This window comes from Myotis brandtii, unplaced genomic scaffold, assembly GCF_000412655.1.
Source record: "Myotis brandtii unplaced genomic scaffold, ASM41265v1 scaffold136, whole genome shotgun sequence".
Taxonomy (NCBI): Eukaryota; Metazoa; Chordata; class Mammalia; order Chiroptera; family Vespertilionidae; genus Myotis; species Myotis brandtii.
Genome location: NW_005354829.1, coordinates 1,184,122 through 1,202,971, shown reverse-complemented (window position 1 = coordinate 1,202,971; position 18,850 = coordinate 1,184,122). Strand labels below are relative to the sequence as shown.

The 18,850-nt window shown below is 40.9% G+C and overlaps 1 protein-coding gene across 5 annotated transcripts; it reads right to left on the bottom strand.

Annotated features, from left to right (window-relative positions):
- Positions 1 to 417: 417 nt before the first annotated feature.
- Positions 418 to 17,597, bottom strand: TMEM192 (transmembrane protein 192). Of its 5 annotated transcripts, none has more exons than XM_014534983.1 (8): positions 17,560 to 17,597; positions 16,572 to 16,648; positions 15,911 to 15,981; positions 11,410 to 11,556; positions 7,487 to 7,751; positions 3,023 to 3,157; positions 1,323 to 1,425; positions 418 to 795 (listed from the first exon to the last, which is right to left on the bottom strand). In XM_014534983.1, the coding sequence occupies exons 1-8, from the start codon at positions 17,592 to 17,594 to the stop codon at positions 657 to 659; spliced, it is 972 nt and encodes a 323-aa protein (XP_014390469.1). In that variant the 5' UTR covers positions 17,595 to 17,597; the 3' UTR covers positions 418 to 656. The 5 variants fall into 5 exon arrangements, with proteins under 5 accessions (XP_014390469.1, XP_014390470.1, XP_014390471.1 ...); XM_014534984.1 differs by having other exon boundaries at positions 17,416 to 17,579; XM_014534985.1 differs by lacking the exon at positions 16,572 to 16,648 and having other exon boundaries at positions 17,416 to 17,579.
- Positions 17,598 to 18,850: the final 1,253 nt, after the last annotated feature.

Sequence of the window (18,850 nt, the reverse complement as noted above, 5' to 3'; positions counted from 1 at the left end):
CAGACAACAATGGTTAGTCTAACACTGATCCAAGTAATCTTCATATCTTATTTCTGGAGAATGGAAAACTGTAGGAGTTTGCATAGTAAATCACCTAGTGAGAATTTGATCCTACAGTGAGAAACCTCTTTATAAATGCTACAAGGGCCAAGCTGCCATCCAATTCTACACAAGCATATAAACTATATGAGAAGGCTCTATTGGAGGAATCATTAACACAAGAAATGTCTTCCCTCATCAGTTTAAGAGTGGGAAGAACTTATTTGACCAGCTCCCTGTTTTAAATACATTAGCATGCCAGCCTCGCTCTATAAGTAGCCAAATTATCAATAGGATTCTCATGTCATGTGGAAGAAGTGTTGGCGCAGGAGATGTTTAAGCTTTACCTTTGGTCCTAGGATAAAGCAGGCAGTTAAATAATTTCAAAATGTGTAAAACAGACATTATTGAGATATCAAGGCTTGACAAATCACCATCACATAATCCACAAGCTCTACATATTAAATAGCCACACAGGTGAGAACCAAATTCAGGTACTCTACAAGAGTGATAAAATGTCACTCGGCAAAAGCTGCCATTTTCTATGACAGTTTGTCAGGTGGTCAGTCTTGTATTAGCCTGGATCACTCTGCAATTGCTGTCTTGACCTTGAACTCTCACATCCGATTTGAATGAGAGCCTAGGTCCGAGGAAGTGAAAGCCAACAACCGCTTACTCAACAGTGCATTGTGTCTCTTCAGGTATACTATTATGTCTCCTTGCTTTTCAATAATTTCTTCTAAACTTGAAGTAGTCCTACAAAAAATCAAAATATTAATGGGTTACATATATTCACCAATACTCATTAGTCTCTTTGCAAATGGGTCCCAACCAGTTGAAAACTGGTGAAAATACAGCATATTGCATTGGTTACCTTTTTGTAGATACTGTAAGCCAGGGCAATATCCCAAAATGAGATTCTTTCATTTGACTGGGCTTCACCACAGCTGAAAGGAAGTAGCATCAAACCTAATTCTAGCTCTGGCCCATATTGCTCAGTGGAAAGAGCTTCAGCCCACCAATCCATGGGTCTCTCTCACATTGATGTTTCTCTCCCTCTCCCTCTCCCTCCCTCCCTTCCACTCTCCCTAAAAATAAATGAAAAAATATCCTTGGGTGAGGATTAACAACAACAACAAAAAACCACCCACAAACCTAATTCTAAAGGCACAAATGCACAGTAATAATCTCCAAGTAGAATGGTTTCTAGATTTTGGTGGGGTGGGGGGTGGGAGGGAGGAAATTATTTCTCTTGCAACTTTTATTCCCCACCCAAAGCTTACCTGAATCCAGTCTCTGAAGTAAAATTGCTAGGGTAAGCATGGACTTTTTCTTCTTCAAGAATATCAGGCTGTGGTTTGGCTTTATTAAATTTTCGAACCTTCACTAAAATAATAAAGTCATTATTGTCAGGTTACCTAATTATAAAAAGTACTTCTATTACCATTTATTCAAATTACATGAATTGGCTATTTTCAAAAAAGGTCATATCATAAAAATGCTTCACAAAGAGAATCAATAGGTTCGTTGTTTTTTTTTATGTACTCAAACATTTGACAGTTTATCATGTGCCAATCCTATACTAAGCACGGGGAACACAGTGATCATTGCTATTATTGATAATAATAACCGGGATTATTTTTTTGTGAACTAAAAGCACAGAAGGCACAGGGGAACTATTTTACTGGAACTCATTCAGTTCTCAGAACCTCCCCCTTTGGTGGGTGCTTTTATTACTCCTTATTTTCTACAGTCAAGTAAAGTGCAGTCCAAGGAAGCTGGACAAGTGGCCAGGGCTCGAATCTGGGAAGCAGGGCTCCAAAGCCTCCACTGTGGACACTACCCTATAACAAGAGCTACCAGCCCAGAGAAAAATACAAATAAATCTACATTCCAGAACAGGATAAAAAAGACCATAAAGCAGAGCTTGCACAGGGGCTAGGACAGCCCTGGAAAGCAGCCCCTTACTCAGTAGGAATGATGTGCAGGTTGGGGGAGGTTCAGAGAGGAGTAAACCCGAAAGAGTGGAGAAGAAGGTGTTTTTTGGGGGGGGAGAGGGAAGAGCCAGAATTAGGATCCTGAGAAGGGAAGTGAGTGAGTGAGGATGTGTGTGAGAGTGTGTGTATTTTTTAATGAAGTATATACTAGTAAAAGTTACACTAAGATGATTAGCTTTAACACAGAACAAGATAGCTTTAGGAACAAAAAAACAACAACAACAAGCTATTTTACAAGGTAATATTTCAGCGTCCTAAATTTTCCATCTCCTGTCTTGAAGGAGGTGGTCAAGATTACACTTTTAGTAGAGTAGGGGCTTGGATACCGCTAGCCCACCCAGAAAAACTCACTGCATATCAGCTTGAACTAAAAATATTTTTTACAAATAACTCAATGAGCACTAGCACAGGGTTTAAGTATCTGGCAAACATTTTTCAGGGGTATTAGGCAGGAGGGTTAAGTTAAGTGCTCTATTGTGTGTGTTTCATTGTCAGACATTCAAGGCAATGTCATATAGAGTGAGACAGAAAGCCTACCAAGGTCATCAATCAACTGAGAGCTTTAAAAGAGAAGAGACAGAAGGTTTTTACATGATTTATCCCAAAGCAATGTTGGCCTTAATGCAATTTTGCATGCATTATTTATGTACTTATTTTGTCGTTAGTTACTTTTTATTGTAAATGCGAGATTTACATGTCAGCTGCCTTTGAGGAATCAAACATGGGTGGTCTTTTGGGAATTTTTCGTTTTATACTGGTTCACTTTAATTGACAGAAACTTGTGGATGACACACAACTAGAAACGAGGCTCACTGGTATCTTCCTGTGGATTTGAAATGAGAGAAGTCTTAACGTCAGCAATGTGAGATACGGACGCTCAACAGGTTCTCAGCTAGATAGAAAAGCTTTGAGAACAGCTTCCTTGTTCTCAAATAAGCGGGGCTTCAAGCGGGTCTTTGTAAGAACAGCCTAGTTGTAGTTCTCACCTGTGTAGATGAGCAGACACGTCAGGGAACAGATCAGTTCCAGGGCCAGGATGGCCAGAATGAGGTCAAGATACAACCTGCTGGGCTCTGGGAAGGAATGCTGTATGCACAGTGTGAGGAGGAGAGCTGTGCTGCCTGGAGGAGGAAATAACCACAGAGTCAGCCAGAGCCCAGGTGACACCCCAGGCCATGCACACACCCAGGCCCCATTTAAACAGAGAAGTGAAGGAAGTTGGAGGATAAAAACCAAAAATCTGCTCATCTTTTGACGGAGGAATAAAGGAAAACAAAACATCAAAGAGTTAATGATGTCTCCTAATACAAATATATGAAATGGAACTTTCTTAAAAACTGAGAAATGGTTTTTTGCTTCATAGAATTATTAACAATGACATTCCTTTGGGTCATCCTTTGTGCATTGTGGTTTTTAGAAATGTGCATTATCCCAGTTGTTCCGGATTCATGGGTATTTGAGGAACCTAGTATTCATTCTGGTCACCACCTACGCTCATGGCAGACCTGCACTGCCTTCAGCAGCACTACAATGCTCCAGACACTTGGATGGAAACCTGGACATACTGCTAACCCTGGAGAAATGCCTGACTCCCTCTGTTCCTTGACTTTCCCATCTGAAAAATGGGGATAACTATCTTTCTCACAGTGATATTGTTTTGTTTCATTTTTTAAAAATATTTTTATTATTATTGATTTTAGAGAGGAAGGGAGAGGGAGAGAAGGATAGAAACATCAATGATGAAAGAAAATGGTTGAGCGGCTGCCTCCTGCACGCCCCACACTGGGGATCAAGCCGGAAACCTGGAAATCGAACTGTGACCTTCTAGTTCAGTGATGGCGAACCTATGACACGAGTGTCAGAGGTGACACGCGAACTCATTTTTTTGGTTGATTTTTCTTTGTTAAATGGCATTTAAATATATAAAATAAATATCAAAAATATAAGTCTTTGTTTTACTATGGTTGCAAATATCAAAAAATTTCTATATGTGACACGGCACCAGAGTTAAGTTAGGGTTTTTCAAAATGCTGACACGCCGAGCTCAAAAGGTTCGCCATCACTGTTCTAGTTCATAGGTCAATGCTCAACCACTGAGCCACGATGGCCTGGCTGTCTTTTTTTCATTTTTAAAAATTTATTTTGATATATATATCTTTTGTATTAGTTTTTTTTAAATAAATTTTTATGGATTTCAGAGAGGAAGGGAGAAGGAGAGAGATAGAAACATCAGTGATGAGAGAGAATCATTGATTGGCTGCCTGATGCATGCCCTTCATGGAAAATAGAGCATGCAACCCAGGCATGTGCCCTGACCAGGAATTCAACTGTGACCTCCTGGTTCATAGGTTGACACTCAATCCCTGATCCACCCAGCTAGGCTCTATTAGTTCTTTTAATGAACTAAAGCCATTAATTTACTCTGACCCTGGACTCCTCCTATTTAAATTTGGGGAAATAATACTTGTCATACAAACCCTGAGTTTAAAATGTATTTTAAAATGTTTTTATTTATTTTTAGAGAGAGAAAGTGAGAGGGATAGAGAGATAGAAACATTGATGAGAGAGAAACATTGACCAGCTCCTCCTGCATACCCACTACTGGGGATCAAACCAGCAACCCAGGCATGTGGCCTGATCAGGAATCAAACCAGTGACCTCTTGGTTCATGGGCTGATGCTCGACCATTGAGCCACACAGGCTGAACATTAAAATGTATTTGGATCTAAGGAACGAGGACAGATAAATTAGATAAATATTTTCAACTTATTTGGAAGAAAAGCCCCTTCTCCCATTTCCATAAAATAAATGCACTTTCCTCTCTAGAGAATAACAAAAAGTATCAGGATGAAGCTAATCAATATCTAGCAATACTCAGGGGCAGATGGGTGGGTGGTAAGAGATCAACCAAAGAAATTGTATGCATATATGCATAAACCATGGATACAGATAATAGGGTGGTGAAGGTCTGGGGTTGGGGGGGAGGGTGGGCTCAATAGGGGAAAATAGGAGACATATGTAATACTTGCAACAATAAAGATTTAAAAAAATATATCCAGCAATACTATCACATCTGATTTTAAAAATGGTTATACTCTTCTGATTAGCTGGAGCTTCTGTATCTTCTATGACTTACCTCTTTTTCTTCAAATAAGAAAAAGATACTTAAAGAAAAATAGAAACAAGGTGAATACCTGCCCCAATCTCTTTGATATTCTGGATCCTTATATGAGCAACATACAAGTGATGCCATCTGCGATTAAACTAAGGGTCCAATTATTTAGAAAGGGATTATGATTAAGGGTCACATTTTTAACAATTTGAAAGTCATTTTGGTGGACTCAAAATGACTATTTCCAGAAAATCACTTACGATGGAACATTATTTTGGTTATAGAGCATATAAGGTCTTTCAGTAATTAAAAAATAGATTTTTGCTCAGGCCGGTGTGGGTCAGTTGGTTGAGCATAGTCCCATGCATCAGAAGTGGCAGGTTTGATTCCCAGTAGGGTTAACAATTTGAAAGTCATTTTGGTGGACTCAAAATGACTATTTCCAGAAAATCACTTACGATGGAACATTATTTTGGTTATAGAGCATATAAGGTCTTTCAGTAATTGAAAAATAGATTTTTGCCCAGGCCGGTGTGGGTCAATTGGTTGAGCATAGTCCCATGCATCAGAAGTGACAGGTTTGATTCCCAGTAGGGTACATGCCCGGGTTTTGGGTTCAGTCCCTTGTTGGGGTGCCTTCAAGAGGCAACAGACGGATATATCTCTCTCTCTCTCTCCCTCTCTAAAATCAATAAAAACATTTAAAAAAAGTTTTCTGCCCACCCCCTCAACCAAAAGGTGATAGTGACACCTTCTGGCCAGGAGAGAACACTACACATCAAAAGTTGAACATAAAATCAAGTTCTTCCTTAGGGAGCAAGCAGTAAATGTCGTCCCCTCCTGGATGAGCACAGTTCAGCCACCTCTATAAAATGCTGCTTTCTCTGCTAGCATGGCCCTCCATCTTCACTAAAAATGTCACCGAGTGGATGAACTTGCACTTTGCAGTTTGCCCTTAAGTAAATGCACTAGCACAGAATAAAAATAAAAATTAAATTCTATAATGCTGTTTTTCTGCAAGAAGTATTCATTTCTAATCCAGCTTAAAGATTTATTCCGGACTCACAATCAAAGAGGGTATTTTAAAATGACAGAAGCTTTATAATAACATTAAGGCAAAACTAACTACCTAAAGAAACTCAGCTTAATTCCATTAAGCCTTTGAAATGTCCACAACAGTAAAGAGAAGCAGGCACTCATGCATTCTAAATGCTGATCTAGCCTTCATAATTTGCTTTTCTTTCTTCGTTTTGGATAATGCATCTTATTACATAACAGTTTCTCTCTTACTGCAAGAAAAGTACCGAGTTTCATTTAAAATAAAACAATTCCCTCCTCTTATCTTCCAGGTATCAAATAGCAGCAGCATTTCTATCTCCTTGAGATGAATAAGGAGATAGAAATACATGGACACAGGAATACATGGATACCATGTTCATAATGAAGGAGAGCAGAAAATGCCACCTGAAAATATAACTCTTTGGCATAAGGATTACTTTAAGCTGATTATTTTTAAGTAACAGCAGACACCGGGAAAAAGCTCTGAAAACGGAGAAGTTATCCATTTGTAAGACTGTCTCCTTCTCTGTACCAGGAAGAGAAGGATGACTCTAAATCTCAAGAAATTCTTATCAATGGAGAAGGCATCTACTTAAATCTGCTTAACAACTTTATTCTTGTTTACTTTGTTTTTCCTGGTAACCGCCCATAACTGCCTCCCACCCCAGCATCTTCTTTTGTCTTTAGCTGGAGATGGTATTTAAGGTAGTGGCTTGGGTCATTTTGGGGTGTTACAGTATCCTGGGTATCTGTATACAGGAGGCATACATGTTATTAAACTTGTTTGTTTTTCTCCTGTTCATCTGTCTTTTATTACAGTGGAGGTCTAAGCCAAATACATGGAAGGTAGAGGAAAAATGATATTCCCTCCCTTATAATAACCAACACAGATTTCAAAGGAAAATGAAGCTTATATATATTATAAGAAAAGCTTCGACATTTAGGTGATCCAAAATTTAGTGGCCACAACACATATCAGTCCCACAAAAATGAGAATCTACAGTAAGTCCTGACTTAACTTTGTGAATAGGTTTCTGTGACATTAAGTGAAACAGCATATAAAGAAACCAATCTGACCATAATCTATTGATACAAATAAGTGTTAAGTTCCTATGGCATCCCATCAACATTTTAACAAAATGACGCTGAATGAAATGACATTATTCAAGGACCTGCTGTATTTGTTTATAAAATCAAGTTTTCAGATTTTCTTTTTGCTGTAATTTTTGCTACTCAACGAAGCCACAGACAAGCTGAGAGTGACAATGTACTTACTTACCAGTGGAGTGTATCATTAATGCAAGTCTTTTAAGATGCCTTGTTGATCGGTAGATCATGTGATAGCCTCGGTTTCTTACTTTGCTGTGGTGATGCTGAATGTAGCGCTCAAGAAGGAAATGCAGAATCCACAAAATAACTTTTCCAAGGATTATGACCGTCTGAACTTTCAGTGGGTTGGTGTAGTTTCCTGGGCACTTGTCCTCATTTGGATCAGGGTAAGAACAAAGCACACCTGTTACAAATGCTAAAATAACAAACACAACCTGGTGGAAAGGAAAGCAGTAGGCTTAATATTCAATATTTCAGAAACATTATCACCATCCCACCACATACTCTTTATGCTTATAACTTTTTTGTTTTTAAGTTTCATTTAATTTGATTTTTCCGTCACCTTTTGGCCCCTCTCTGCTCCTCACCGCTGCAATTACTGCACTGTTGTCATGTCCAGGATTTCTCTCCTTTTTTTTCTTTTTTGCTCGAACCCTTCACTGCCTCTAAGCTTATGATTTCTGATATCCAATTTTTATAAATAAGTTTAAAAAAACACTGTATTTTTACAAACTTTAAAAAAAATATATATATTTTTATTGATTTCAGAAAGGAAGGGAGAGGGAGAGATAGAAACATCAAGAATGAGAGAGAATCATCGATCAGCTGCCTACTGCACACTGCCACTGGGGATCAAGCCCGAAACCCAGGCATGTGCACTTGACAGAATCAAACAGAGGACCCTTCAGTCCCTCAGACCTACGCCTTTTAAAAAAATATATATCTTTATTGATTTCAGAGAGGAAGGGAGAGGGAGAGATAGAAACATCAAGAATGATCAAGAATGAGAGAGAATCATCGATCAGCTGCCTACTGCACACTGCCACTGGGGATCAAGCCCGAAACCCAGGCATGTGCACTTGACAGAATCAAACAGAGGACCCTTCAGTCCCTCAGACCTACGCCTTTTAAAAAAATATATATCTTTATTGATTTCAGAGAGGAAGGGAGAGGGAGAGATAGAAACATCAAGAATGAGAGAGAATCATCGATCAGCTGCCTACTGCACACTGCCACTGGGGATCAAGCCCGAAACCCAGGCATGTGCCCTGACCGAGAATTGAACCGTGACCTCCTGGTTCATAGATGGATGCTCAACCACTGAGCCAGGCCAACAGGGCCCACAGGCCTACGCTTTATCCATTGAGCCAAACCAGCTAGGGCTTTACAAACTTTTAAAACAAAATTTGAAGAAAAATTTGGAGATAACTTAGAAAACAAAATCACAAATAAGAAAAAAAAATCACTTTAAATCTGATCTTAACAGAAATGGACACTTAATGTTAAAGACAGTTTCCTGCCCACTTCTCTTTTACTGAAAAGAGTAAAAAAAAAAAAAAAACAAAAAAACAATTATCACTTAATGTTAAAGACAGTTTCCTGCCCACTTCTCTTACTGAAAAGAGTAAAAAACAACAACAAAAAAAACAGTTAAGGGAAACTGGCTATGATGATCAACTGAAAAAAAACCCACAAAAACAGTTGAGTGCCTTAAAGGTAAAAGAAAAATCATGATTTTAAAAAGTTTATTTCTATGGGTCTTATTTGCCTAAAATTCATGAGTCTGCTCATCTGGAGACTTTAGAGGAGAACCGTGTCCATGTCTCTCTCAGCTTCTAGGGACCCCTGCATTCTGTCACTCATGTCTTCTTCCTCCATCTTCAGAGCCAGCAGGGTGACATCTTCAAATCTCTCTTTTCTGACCTCTATTTCCATGGTCACTTCTCTTTTTCTGACTCTGACCCTCCTGTCTCCCTCTCTTAAGGGCTCATGATTACATTGGGCCCACTGTACAAACCAGAATAATGTCCCCATCTCACATCCTGACTTAAGCACATTCACAGAAGCCCCTTATCCATTCAGGTAACACATTCACAATTTCCAGGGAGTAGGAGGGGAAAAAATAAATAAATAACAATAAATTTGTTTCCAGTTTCAGTGTTAAGAGAACAATAAAAACTATACAATTAGATGACAAAAAGGTAAAAGATTGGTGCCAAAATACAAGCAAACAGACATTTTCATATATTGCTGGCTGGTCAGAATTGCTATCGAAAAATCACTTGGAAATATCTTGACCCAGAAATCCTACGTCAAGGACTCTATCCCTCAGGACGACAAGCACAAGTACCTAGTATACATGGATATGAATATTCACTGCAATATTCTCCAAATCTGCACAACTTGAAAATTGATTATGTGTCCAACCACAATAGAATTCTTGAATAGATCAAGGCACACCCACCCATGTAGTAGAATATTACTCAGCCATGAAAGAATTAACGGAATCCCTGTGCATCAGTTTGGATGGATGTCTATATGTCAGACTAAAAGAAGTAAGCTGCAGAGCAGTAGTTCCAAGTGTGGTTTCCAGGCCAGTGGCATCAGGATTACCAGGGGCCGTTTATTAATGCAAATTCTCAGGCCCCACCTCTTACCCACTGACTCAAAATATCTGGGGGCTATTCAACAAGCCTGCCAGGAAGTCTGATCCACCCTGAAGTTTGGGAAACTCTGCCACAGAGTAATAACTAACAGTATTAAATCTCTTAAAGAAACTGGATGATACTGGAAACATGCCCACAATAAATTCTTTGAAGTAGAGATATGAGTGAAAAAGTATGCACATATTATTTTATTTTTGTTTTAAATATATTTTTATTGATTTCAGAGAGGAAGGGAGAGGGAGAGAGAGATAGAAACATCAATGATGAGAATCATTGATCTGCCGCCTCCGGCACGCCCCCTACTGAGATCGAGCCTGCAACCCAGGCATGTGCCCTTGACCTGAATCCAACACAGGACCCTTCAGTCTGCAGGCCAACGCTCTATCCACTGAGCTGAACCAACTAGGGCTAGTATGCACATTTTAAATGTTAATAAATATAACCAATTTAATATATTTTTTATTGATTTCAGAGAGAGGAAGGAAGAGGGAGAGAGAGAAACATCAATAATGAGAGAGAATCATCGATTGGCTGCCTCCTGCACACCTCCACTGGGGATCCAGCCTAGAACCCAGGCATGTGCCCTGACCAGGAATCAAACCCTGATCTCCTGGTTCATGGGTTGAAGCTCAATCACTGAGAAACACCGGATGAGCTTATGTATTTTTTAAGAACGTCACCTCTACGCTGTCTCAAAGACATCCTTCCTTTTTATAGCTGCATAGTATTCCATTGTGTAAATGTACCACATCTTTTTTTTTTTTTAAATATATTTTTATTGATTTCAGAGAGGAAGGGAGAGGGAGAGAGAGATAGAAACATTGATGATGAGAGAGAATCATTGATCTGCTGCCTCCTGCACGTCCCCCATTGGGGATCAAGCCTGCAACCTGGGCATGTGCTCTTGACTGCAATCAAACCTAGGACCCTTCAGTCTGCAGGCTGACACTATTATCTATTATAGAGCCAAACCAACTAGGGCTGTACCACATCTTTTTAATCCACTAATCTATTGATGGGCACTTGGGCTGTTTCAGATCTTAAAAGAAAGGATCTTTTACCCTTTGAGACAGCATGGAGGGACCTGGAGAATATTATGCTAAGCAAAATAAACCAGTTAGAGAAAGATAAGTATCACATGATCTCACTTATGGAATCTAATGCATAAAAGAAGCTGACAAGATAGATCCAGAGACACTGAAGCATGCAACAGAATGAAAAATTTTAGGGGGTTTGGGGCGGGGGTAGGAAGAGACTAACCAAAGAAATTATATGCATATACATATAAACCAATGGACACAGACAATAGTGCAGTGAAGGCATAGGAGAAATAAGGGGACATCTGTAATACTTTCAACAATAAAGATAAATTAAAAAAAAAAAGAACATCACCTCTAGATGGATCACTTTCTCGCGGCAAACTTACATGTATTAACAGGAGAAGATTTGCTATAATGACCGTAGGAAGAGGATGGAATCTGGGTCTAAAATGAGCATGTAAGGAATAATGTGAAAGATGCTGGGTGTCCAGAAGGGGGTCATCTTCAACACTTTGGGATGGATCCAAGGAACCCTGGGTGCAGGAAAAAGGAAGCAAGCTATAATTACCACTTTCTGGATTATGTTTCTAAGACCAATTTACTGAATTTATAAAGCTTTAAAAAGCAGTATACAAGTTAGAGGCAAAAATAATACTCCCTACCTAAAGCCAATTTTGAAAATATACATAAGCCTCTAGATAACTTCTGCATACAAATTGGTGAAAACAACAATCATTAAAAGAGGTAGAGGACGTCTTAATTCATTTATCTTCAAACAAGGTATTACATAATGGGACTAAAGCAAATAATTTTCTTCAAGCCCTCAATACTTAGATATTGATTTACTTAACATTGGTATTATTGATGAAATAATTACATATGGTTGCAATTCTTCAACTATGTCTCTGTGCTCCATAACATTCTGGAGAGGTGGTGAAGGCTTTATTAAGAGGTCTTAAAACAAACTTTCAGCTATGATAGAAATATTTTAGAGCACTAATAGAAACAGAGCACCCTGACAGACCTTCCAAGGAGACTTTAGTTTGTAGATGTCAGATTCTCAATGAGAACAACCACTTGCAATGTCACTGAAGTAGTAGGGAAAAGTTCAGCTGCTACTTCAAAATCTACTTAATCATGTTTAACAGTATTGTCTTGACAGAACAGTATACTGTCCAGTCTCTGGTGCATACAATAATCTCTCAATGTCAGATTCTTAGCCAGTGTGGTTCAGTGGTTGAGCATCAATCTATGAACCAGGAGGTCACAGTTTGATTCCCCATCAGGATACATGCCTGGGTTGCAGGCTCAATCCCCAGTGGGGGGCATGTAGGAGGCAGCTGATCGCTTATTCTTTCTCATTATTGATGTTTCCATCTCTCCCTCTCCTTTCTTCTCTGAAATCAATAAAAATTTATTTTAAAAAAAGATTCTTAGGGAAAACTGTTATATAAACTTAAGACACAGTCAAAAGGAGATTACATTTTCATTGGGGAGGCCAGGGGTAAAGGCATGCAGGACTAAACAACATACAATAGAATATAGTGCACAGGATACTATAGAGGAGTAATAAATTAGCAAATGAATAGCACAGATAATGCACCAAATTTAGGTTACCTAGGTATCCTAGAATGAAAGGGAAATGATGCCTTAATTTGCAAAAGGGAAGCCAGAGACTAGGATTAGGAAACAGAAGATAAGGGCTTTCTACTTTGGAAGGGGTAGAGGGTGGTATGTTGGTCACTAGGATTAATTATATAGATAATTCAGTAATGTGGGGCTTTGATTTCCAATCTCAGGTATTCAATGATGCTCCACAGTTTTTAAAATCCTCACCCAAGGATATGTTTCCACTGATTTTAGAGAGAGAGGGAAAGGGAGAGAGAAAAACATCAATGTAAGAAACAAATGGTTGCCTCCCAAACTTGCCAGGACCACTGGGAATCAAACCCACAATCTCAGTATGTGCCCTGGCTGAGAATTGAACCCACAACCTTTTGGTGTATGAGACCACACTCCAACCAACTGGGCCACCCAGCCAGGCCACTGGTCTGCAATTTTTAACATTCAATGCCTAGACAGTTTCCTGTTTAGTTTGCCAAAAACTCATGGTGCAATTCTGATTACTTCTGTTCTCAAGACTCCTTTGCCTCTGGCTATTTCTCAATCAGCAGATGTTCCAGTTTCCACAGCTCTTTCCTTAGCTAATGTCCATGCAGCCTTCCAGGCTCAGGTGGGCCAATTCCCATGGGTAGCCTTCCCGGGCAGCCAAGCATCTGGATCATGCCACCCCGCCCAGTCTTCCCAAGCATTTGGTGCTGACCTCCTCCCGTATACTATCCTGTGATGGTCTCTTACTTATGTCTTCCCCAATAGACTTTCTGAGACCCACTGTGTCCCCACTTCCTATGTCTTTGTAATGCCAGTACCCATGGTCGGCACTCAGCGAACAAGTGATGAATGAACAAATGTTCCAAACCTGTCCTTGCAGTGTTCCCTCACTCAGTGATGGTATCATCATAATCAGGAGAGATTATCGAGAGCTGTAGGGACAACCAGCAGTAAGTGCTGTGGTGAAGGGCAGGCTCCTAAGACAAACTGCCTGGGTTCAAATGTAAGTTCTACTGCTTCCCAGCTATGGACAAGCTACTTCATCCCTCTGTGCCTCAGTTCCCTCATCATTAAAAGGAGAATAATTATAGCACCTGCTTCATAGCTTTGTTGGGAAGATTAAATAAGTAACCACACATAAAAGTCCTTAGAACACTGCTAGGTGCAGAGTAAGCAATCAATAAATATTAGCTACTATTACCTCTAATTCTTGCTTTTCCATTGATAATATTCATTACCATGTAATATTCATTAACATGTAATGTTCATTATATACTGTGCATTGCCATATAATACAATATTCATTACCATTTTAACTCCCAAATCTGTTCTTTCCTCTCTATTCTCACTATCTCAGTCAAAGCTCTCATCATTTTTCATGGCCTTTGCTAATTAACCTTCCGATCTCTAGACCTCAGCAATTCTCTCACTGCAGTCAGAGTTCTTCCAAAACAGACATTCACATTTCTCTCCCCCAAACCTGGTACCTCCCCATTACCCGCCAGACAAAGTCCAAACACTGGCTATGTGCTTTACAATCCATTCCCAAGTTACTTTCCAGGATTTGCCTCTCACCACCTTCCTCCCTCCCTCCTGATGACAACTGCTGTGCCTCCAAGTAGTCTTCCTCACCTTTCAAATACCTGTCCCAGCAAAAATGCTGTCTTCTCTGATGCCTCAACACTGTTCCTACTGCCCTTTCCACCTGACATTGTAGTTTCCATCACTACAAGTTTGACTTGGATCTATTTTATATTTTCCATGTGTCTTTAAAACCGTTGCAACACATAGAAAATAGTTATAATTTTTAATGTCTCTGTTATTTCTAGCATGAGAATGTCATTTCTGGATCAGTTTCAATGGACTCATACACCTCTCTTTTATAGCTTACTAGAGGCCCAGTGCACGAATTCATGCACAGGTCGGGTCCCGCTGGCCCGGCCCCAATCAAGGCGAATTGGGGCCGGGCCTGTCAGGAGGAGGAGATGGCAGGAGGTTGGCCAGCTGGCCCACCCCAATCGGCCTATCAGGGCTGGGCCATCTGGGGGGAGGGGCTGAAGACGATTGGCCAGTGGGCTCTGCCCCCTGTTGGGGTGGGGGAGGCGGAGCTGGCTGGGGGGAGGGACCGCGGGCCAATCGGGTAGGTCAGGGCTGATTGTGGGTGGGGCCAGCTGTGGGTGGTGGGCCGGCTGGACCCACCCCTGAATGGGGTGGAGGGGCTGATCAGGGGCCAGCGGCCTGGGGGAGGGGCCATGGGTGGTTGGCCAGCTGAGGGGAGGGGCTGCAGGAGGTTGGCCCGCCGGCCCCACTCCCTGATCAGGTGGTTCGCTGGCTGCAGTGGGTGTCATAATGACCAGTCGTTCCGGTCATTATGGCATTCCAGTCACTGGGTTTTTATATATATAGATGATACTAAGCACAAGACATCAAAGTTGTTGGAATAGGTGTGCTTCATAAGGGCAGAACTCTGTATTGTATTATGTTCTTTGTAACTTTAGCACCGTATATATAGCAGGGGCTTAATGTGTGTGTGTAATGGATAAACTATAGCCCAACTTCTTGAACAGATGGGGCCTGGGAGCTTAAACTAAAGCCAGCATTGAGACCTTAACTGTAAAACAAGAATCTACAGTAAGACCTCACCTAACATCGTCGATAGGTTTTGTAACTTTAAGTAAAACGAAGTATAATGAAACCAATTTTACCATAGGCTAATTGATAATCAACCAGAGTTAAATTCCTAAGACATCTCATCAATGTTAGTTGAGGAACTATTGTTCTTTTTTTTTATCTTCCGTTTCATGCTCCTTCTCCTCTAGCCTGAATGGGCTTTCTGGAATGCCCACAAATACACTCTTTTATCTTTTCAGAATCCAACTCATCTTTCAAGATCCAAACCCAACAAAACTCATGTTCTCTATAAAACTTGTCGAGACAAGTGTTTTCTTTCTACTTTAAAACTCCTATAAAACATAGTACCCTTAATATTTAGTTGGAATATTTCTTATGCTGCCTTGTATTATTTTCCCTGACTACATTGAAGGTATTGGGGCCTACAATACAATTTCTTCTCTCTGTCTCTCATTTGATGTTCAATAAATACATGATGTCTATATCAAATACACTGTCCAATGGATCCGACAGACAATATAGTAAATCCATACAAATAGCACCCCATCATTCTCTAATTCACATCTGCAAGTGAAAGGTGGAGGGAAGATGCCTCCTGAATACAAATAATTTCTTCATTTTCACTATTGATAACTACATTCCTACCTGTAGAAGATATCTCTTGTTTTTGCCCACACCAATATGGGTCCTTTCAGAGGCCTGGGTGTTCATCTGCCCTATTTCAGAGAAATCCCAATTTTCCTTAAGTTAGCCAGAGTTGGTTTCACTGCTTGCAATCAATTAACCTTAACCTTCTCCTCTTTTAAGTCATTGAAGTGTCTGGGCCTATACATAGCAGATAATTTTTAGCTTTTTACTGAATAGTAGAATTCATATCCACAAAAATACCAAAGCAGGCAGCTTGCTCAGATTGAAAGTGACCTAGCTATGTAATTGTTGGTGAAACAGATTTCTGGGATTGTACTCATTCTAAAGCTAAAAGCTACACAGATCCAAGAACCCTGGGGTAGCTTAGCATCAGCCAAGAAGCATTTACTGCATGCATTTTTCTAAGCTTCTCATTATACTTAGATATTCATTTCATTTCCATACATTGTCAGTTCATGCATCCCACCCTTAAAAATTTAGTAAAAAATCATTTTTTCTTTAAATATATGAGCCTCAAATCTACTTGCAGGTTTTACAGTTAGTGTTCCATGATCTCCGCTGGGGGAAAAGGAGGAATTTTTAGTCTTATTAGAAACGGTTTGGTCATTATTTAGTCAAGATAATACAACTATGGTCGCTATTTACCGAAGAATCTTACCTCTTGTAGGGCTGGAACAGTGTTTCATATGTCTTGCCTGATGGACCTCATTCAGTGATAGGACTGCAGTAATATTTCTATTAATTTGTTAATCCAAATGAATGCTTTAATGTAACTGTCAACTTTGCATTTTTGAAGGTCAATAATTTTATTTTGTGCCCATAGGGTAACTCAGTTAATTCTGGGCATAAATATGTTTCCCCTAAAAATGTTTAAATATACTTAAGAAAATACTTTTTGCAATTATGCTATCACTCCGTACACTGTAAAATAGGGCATTGTTTTTTGGGGGTTTTTTTTAGTAATCTGGTTTGGATCCAGCTAAGAAAGGAGACTCAAAAGTCCTATCATTCCTACCAAGCCTGCCTAAATTCAAAACAGCCCATTGTTTTTCTCCCAAGTCGGTTTCCTGGTGATGATGGCCACAGGTCTGCCCCGGGGACCCTGGCTGCTGGCCTGCCCTTTGCAGCCTCGCCAGGTCCACAGCCCTTCAGAGCCAAGGCAGGGGACCTGCAAGGAGGGGAGATTCGCGTGCGGAGCCAGGGCAGTGAGGCCAAGCGCATCACATAAAGCTGTCAGTTCCTGGAGCAGATGCGCACGTGAACTGGGCACCCGCCTGGGACTGGCACCCGCGCAGCCACCGCCCAGCAGCCCATACTGACTGGACCCTGGAAAATAACGCGGAAGTTGGCGTGTCGCGGACCTCACCCTACCCTGGTGCGTTCTCCTACAACCACGTGCTGCGGGTTGGAGCACTCACATCCCGCCCAGTCTCCGCCCAGCGCGCCCAGTACAGGAAGAAGGGGATTCCGGGGCCAGCCGCCCGCCACTTGCGTGCACTCACATCTTCCAGCCTGCCCCCCGCAGCCATTTCCCGACGCTTGAGGCCGCAGCCCGGGCCAGCCCGGCCTCTCCACCTGTTCACCGGCGCCGTGGGCCCGGGAAATTGCCACCTTCAGGGATCTGCCCGCCCCCACTCCAGACACACCCGCTCCGGCGCCTGCCCCGCCTCGGGTCTCCCATGGCCCCGCCTCCTCACTTCCGATTGGTCGAGGCAGGGGGAGGGGCGTGTTCCGCCCCGAAGACCGGACCCGTGGGCCGCAGCTGCCGCGTGACCTTGGTTCCTCGGGATTCCCCCGTCTGCTCAGGTCCGCTATTGGCCAGAGACCTGGGCCTGAAAGGATGCGTTTCAAGTCCAAGAATTTAAATATTTTCGGCCGCCCCGTGCTTCTTTTTAAAACGTTTACTCTTTTCATTCTTAGTTTTTGTTTGCAGGCAGAGCTCCAGGCATAATTAGAACAAGTAGTAGGATTTTAGAGTTGCTATTTTTAGCTTAAAACCGGTAGAGGGGGCACGAAGAGAATAAAGATTCTAATCCCTATGACATATTCACAGATAGCACCAATGGGCAAGAGTAAAAAAACCAAATGAGTGGCCCGTCTCCCAGGCTTTGCTCAGCAGTAGCTCCCTCTTCTGGCTCTGATTCGGTTCTGAATGCGCAGACTTCACCCTGTGTCAGGAGACGCTCTCCGGAGTCTGGGTCTTTCCTTGTATAACATTTCTAGGAGTAAAAAGTTTTACCCTTTTTCAACTTGAGCTGTATATTTTTTAAAATAAGTATTCCCAAGGTGATGGATTATTTAGTGAATGATATTGGGAAAAATAGCCATTTGGAAGAAAATAAAGCTGGATCACTCCCACATTCCTTAAGCCAAAATAAATTCCTCATAGTTCAGAGATTTAAACATAAAAATGAATCGACAGAACTTCTAGAAAAAAGAAATTATAGTTTTACAGTAAAGACTATTTATGCATGACCCCGAATCCAGAGGAACTAAAGAAAAAGTGTGCCCTGGCGGTTTGGCTCAGTGATAGAAAGTAGGCAGGAGGGGGCATGCAGGAGGCAGCCGACCAGTGAGAGCTGGACACCGGGCATGTGCCCTGACTGGGAATGGTGATCTCCTGGTTCAAAGGTCAACGCTCAACCACTGAGCAACACCAGCTAGGCTAAATAAAAAAGGAAATAAAAGGCATTCAAATTGGAAAGAAAGAAGTAAAATAATTCAAAAAAAAGGCATGATGTTACATATAAAGAATATCTTAAAGAATCCACAAAAATAGTCTTAGAGCTAATAAAGAGTTTGGTAATTCTTCAAAAAGCTAAACATAGAATTACCAGAAGACCCAGTAATTCCAATCCTAGGTATATAGTCAAAGGAATTGAAAGCAGGCACTTGTATTGCCAATGACCATTACAGACTTGTTTACAAGAGCCTAAA

Excerpts from the sequence above, each read along its gene's own strand:
- TMEM192 (XM_014534983.1), bottom strand. The coding sequence starts at position 17,594 with ATGGGAGACCCGAGGCGGGGCAGGCGCCGGAGCGG. Across the intron at positions 1,426-3,022 it reads GTGTCTGCTCATCTACACAG|TGAAGGTTCGAAAATTTAAT; the intron begins GTGAGAACTACA and ends TTATTATTTTAG. Across the intron at positions 796-1,322 it reads ACTTCAGAGACTGGATTCAG|GACTACTTCAAGTTTAGAAG; the intron begins GTAAGCTTTGGG and ends GATTTTTTGTAG.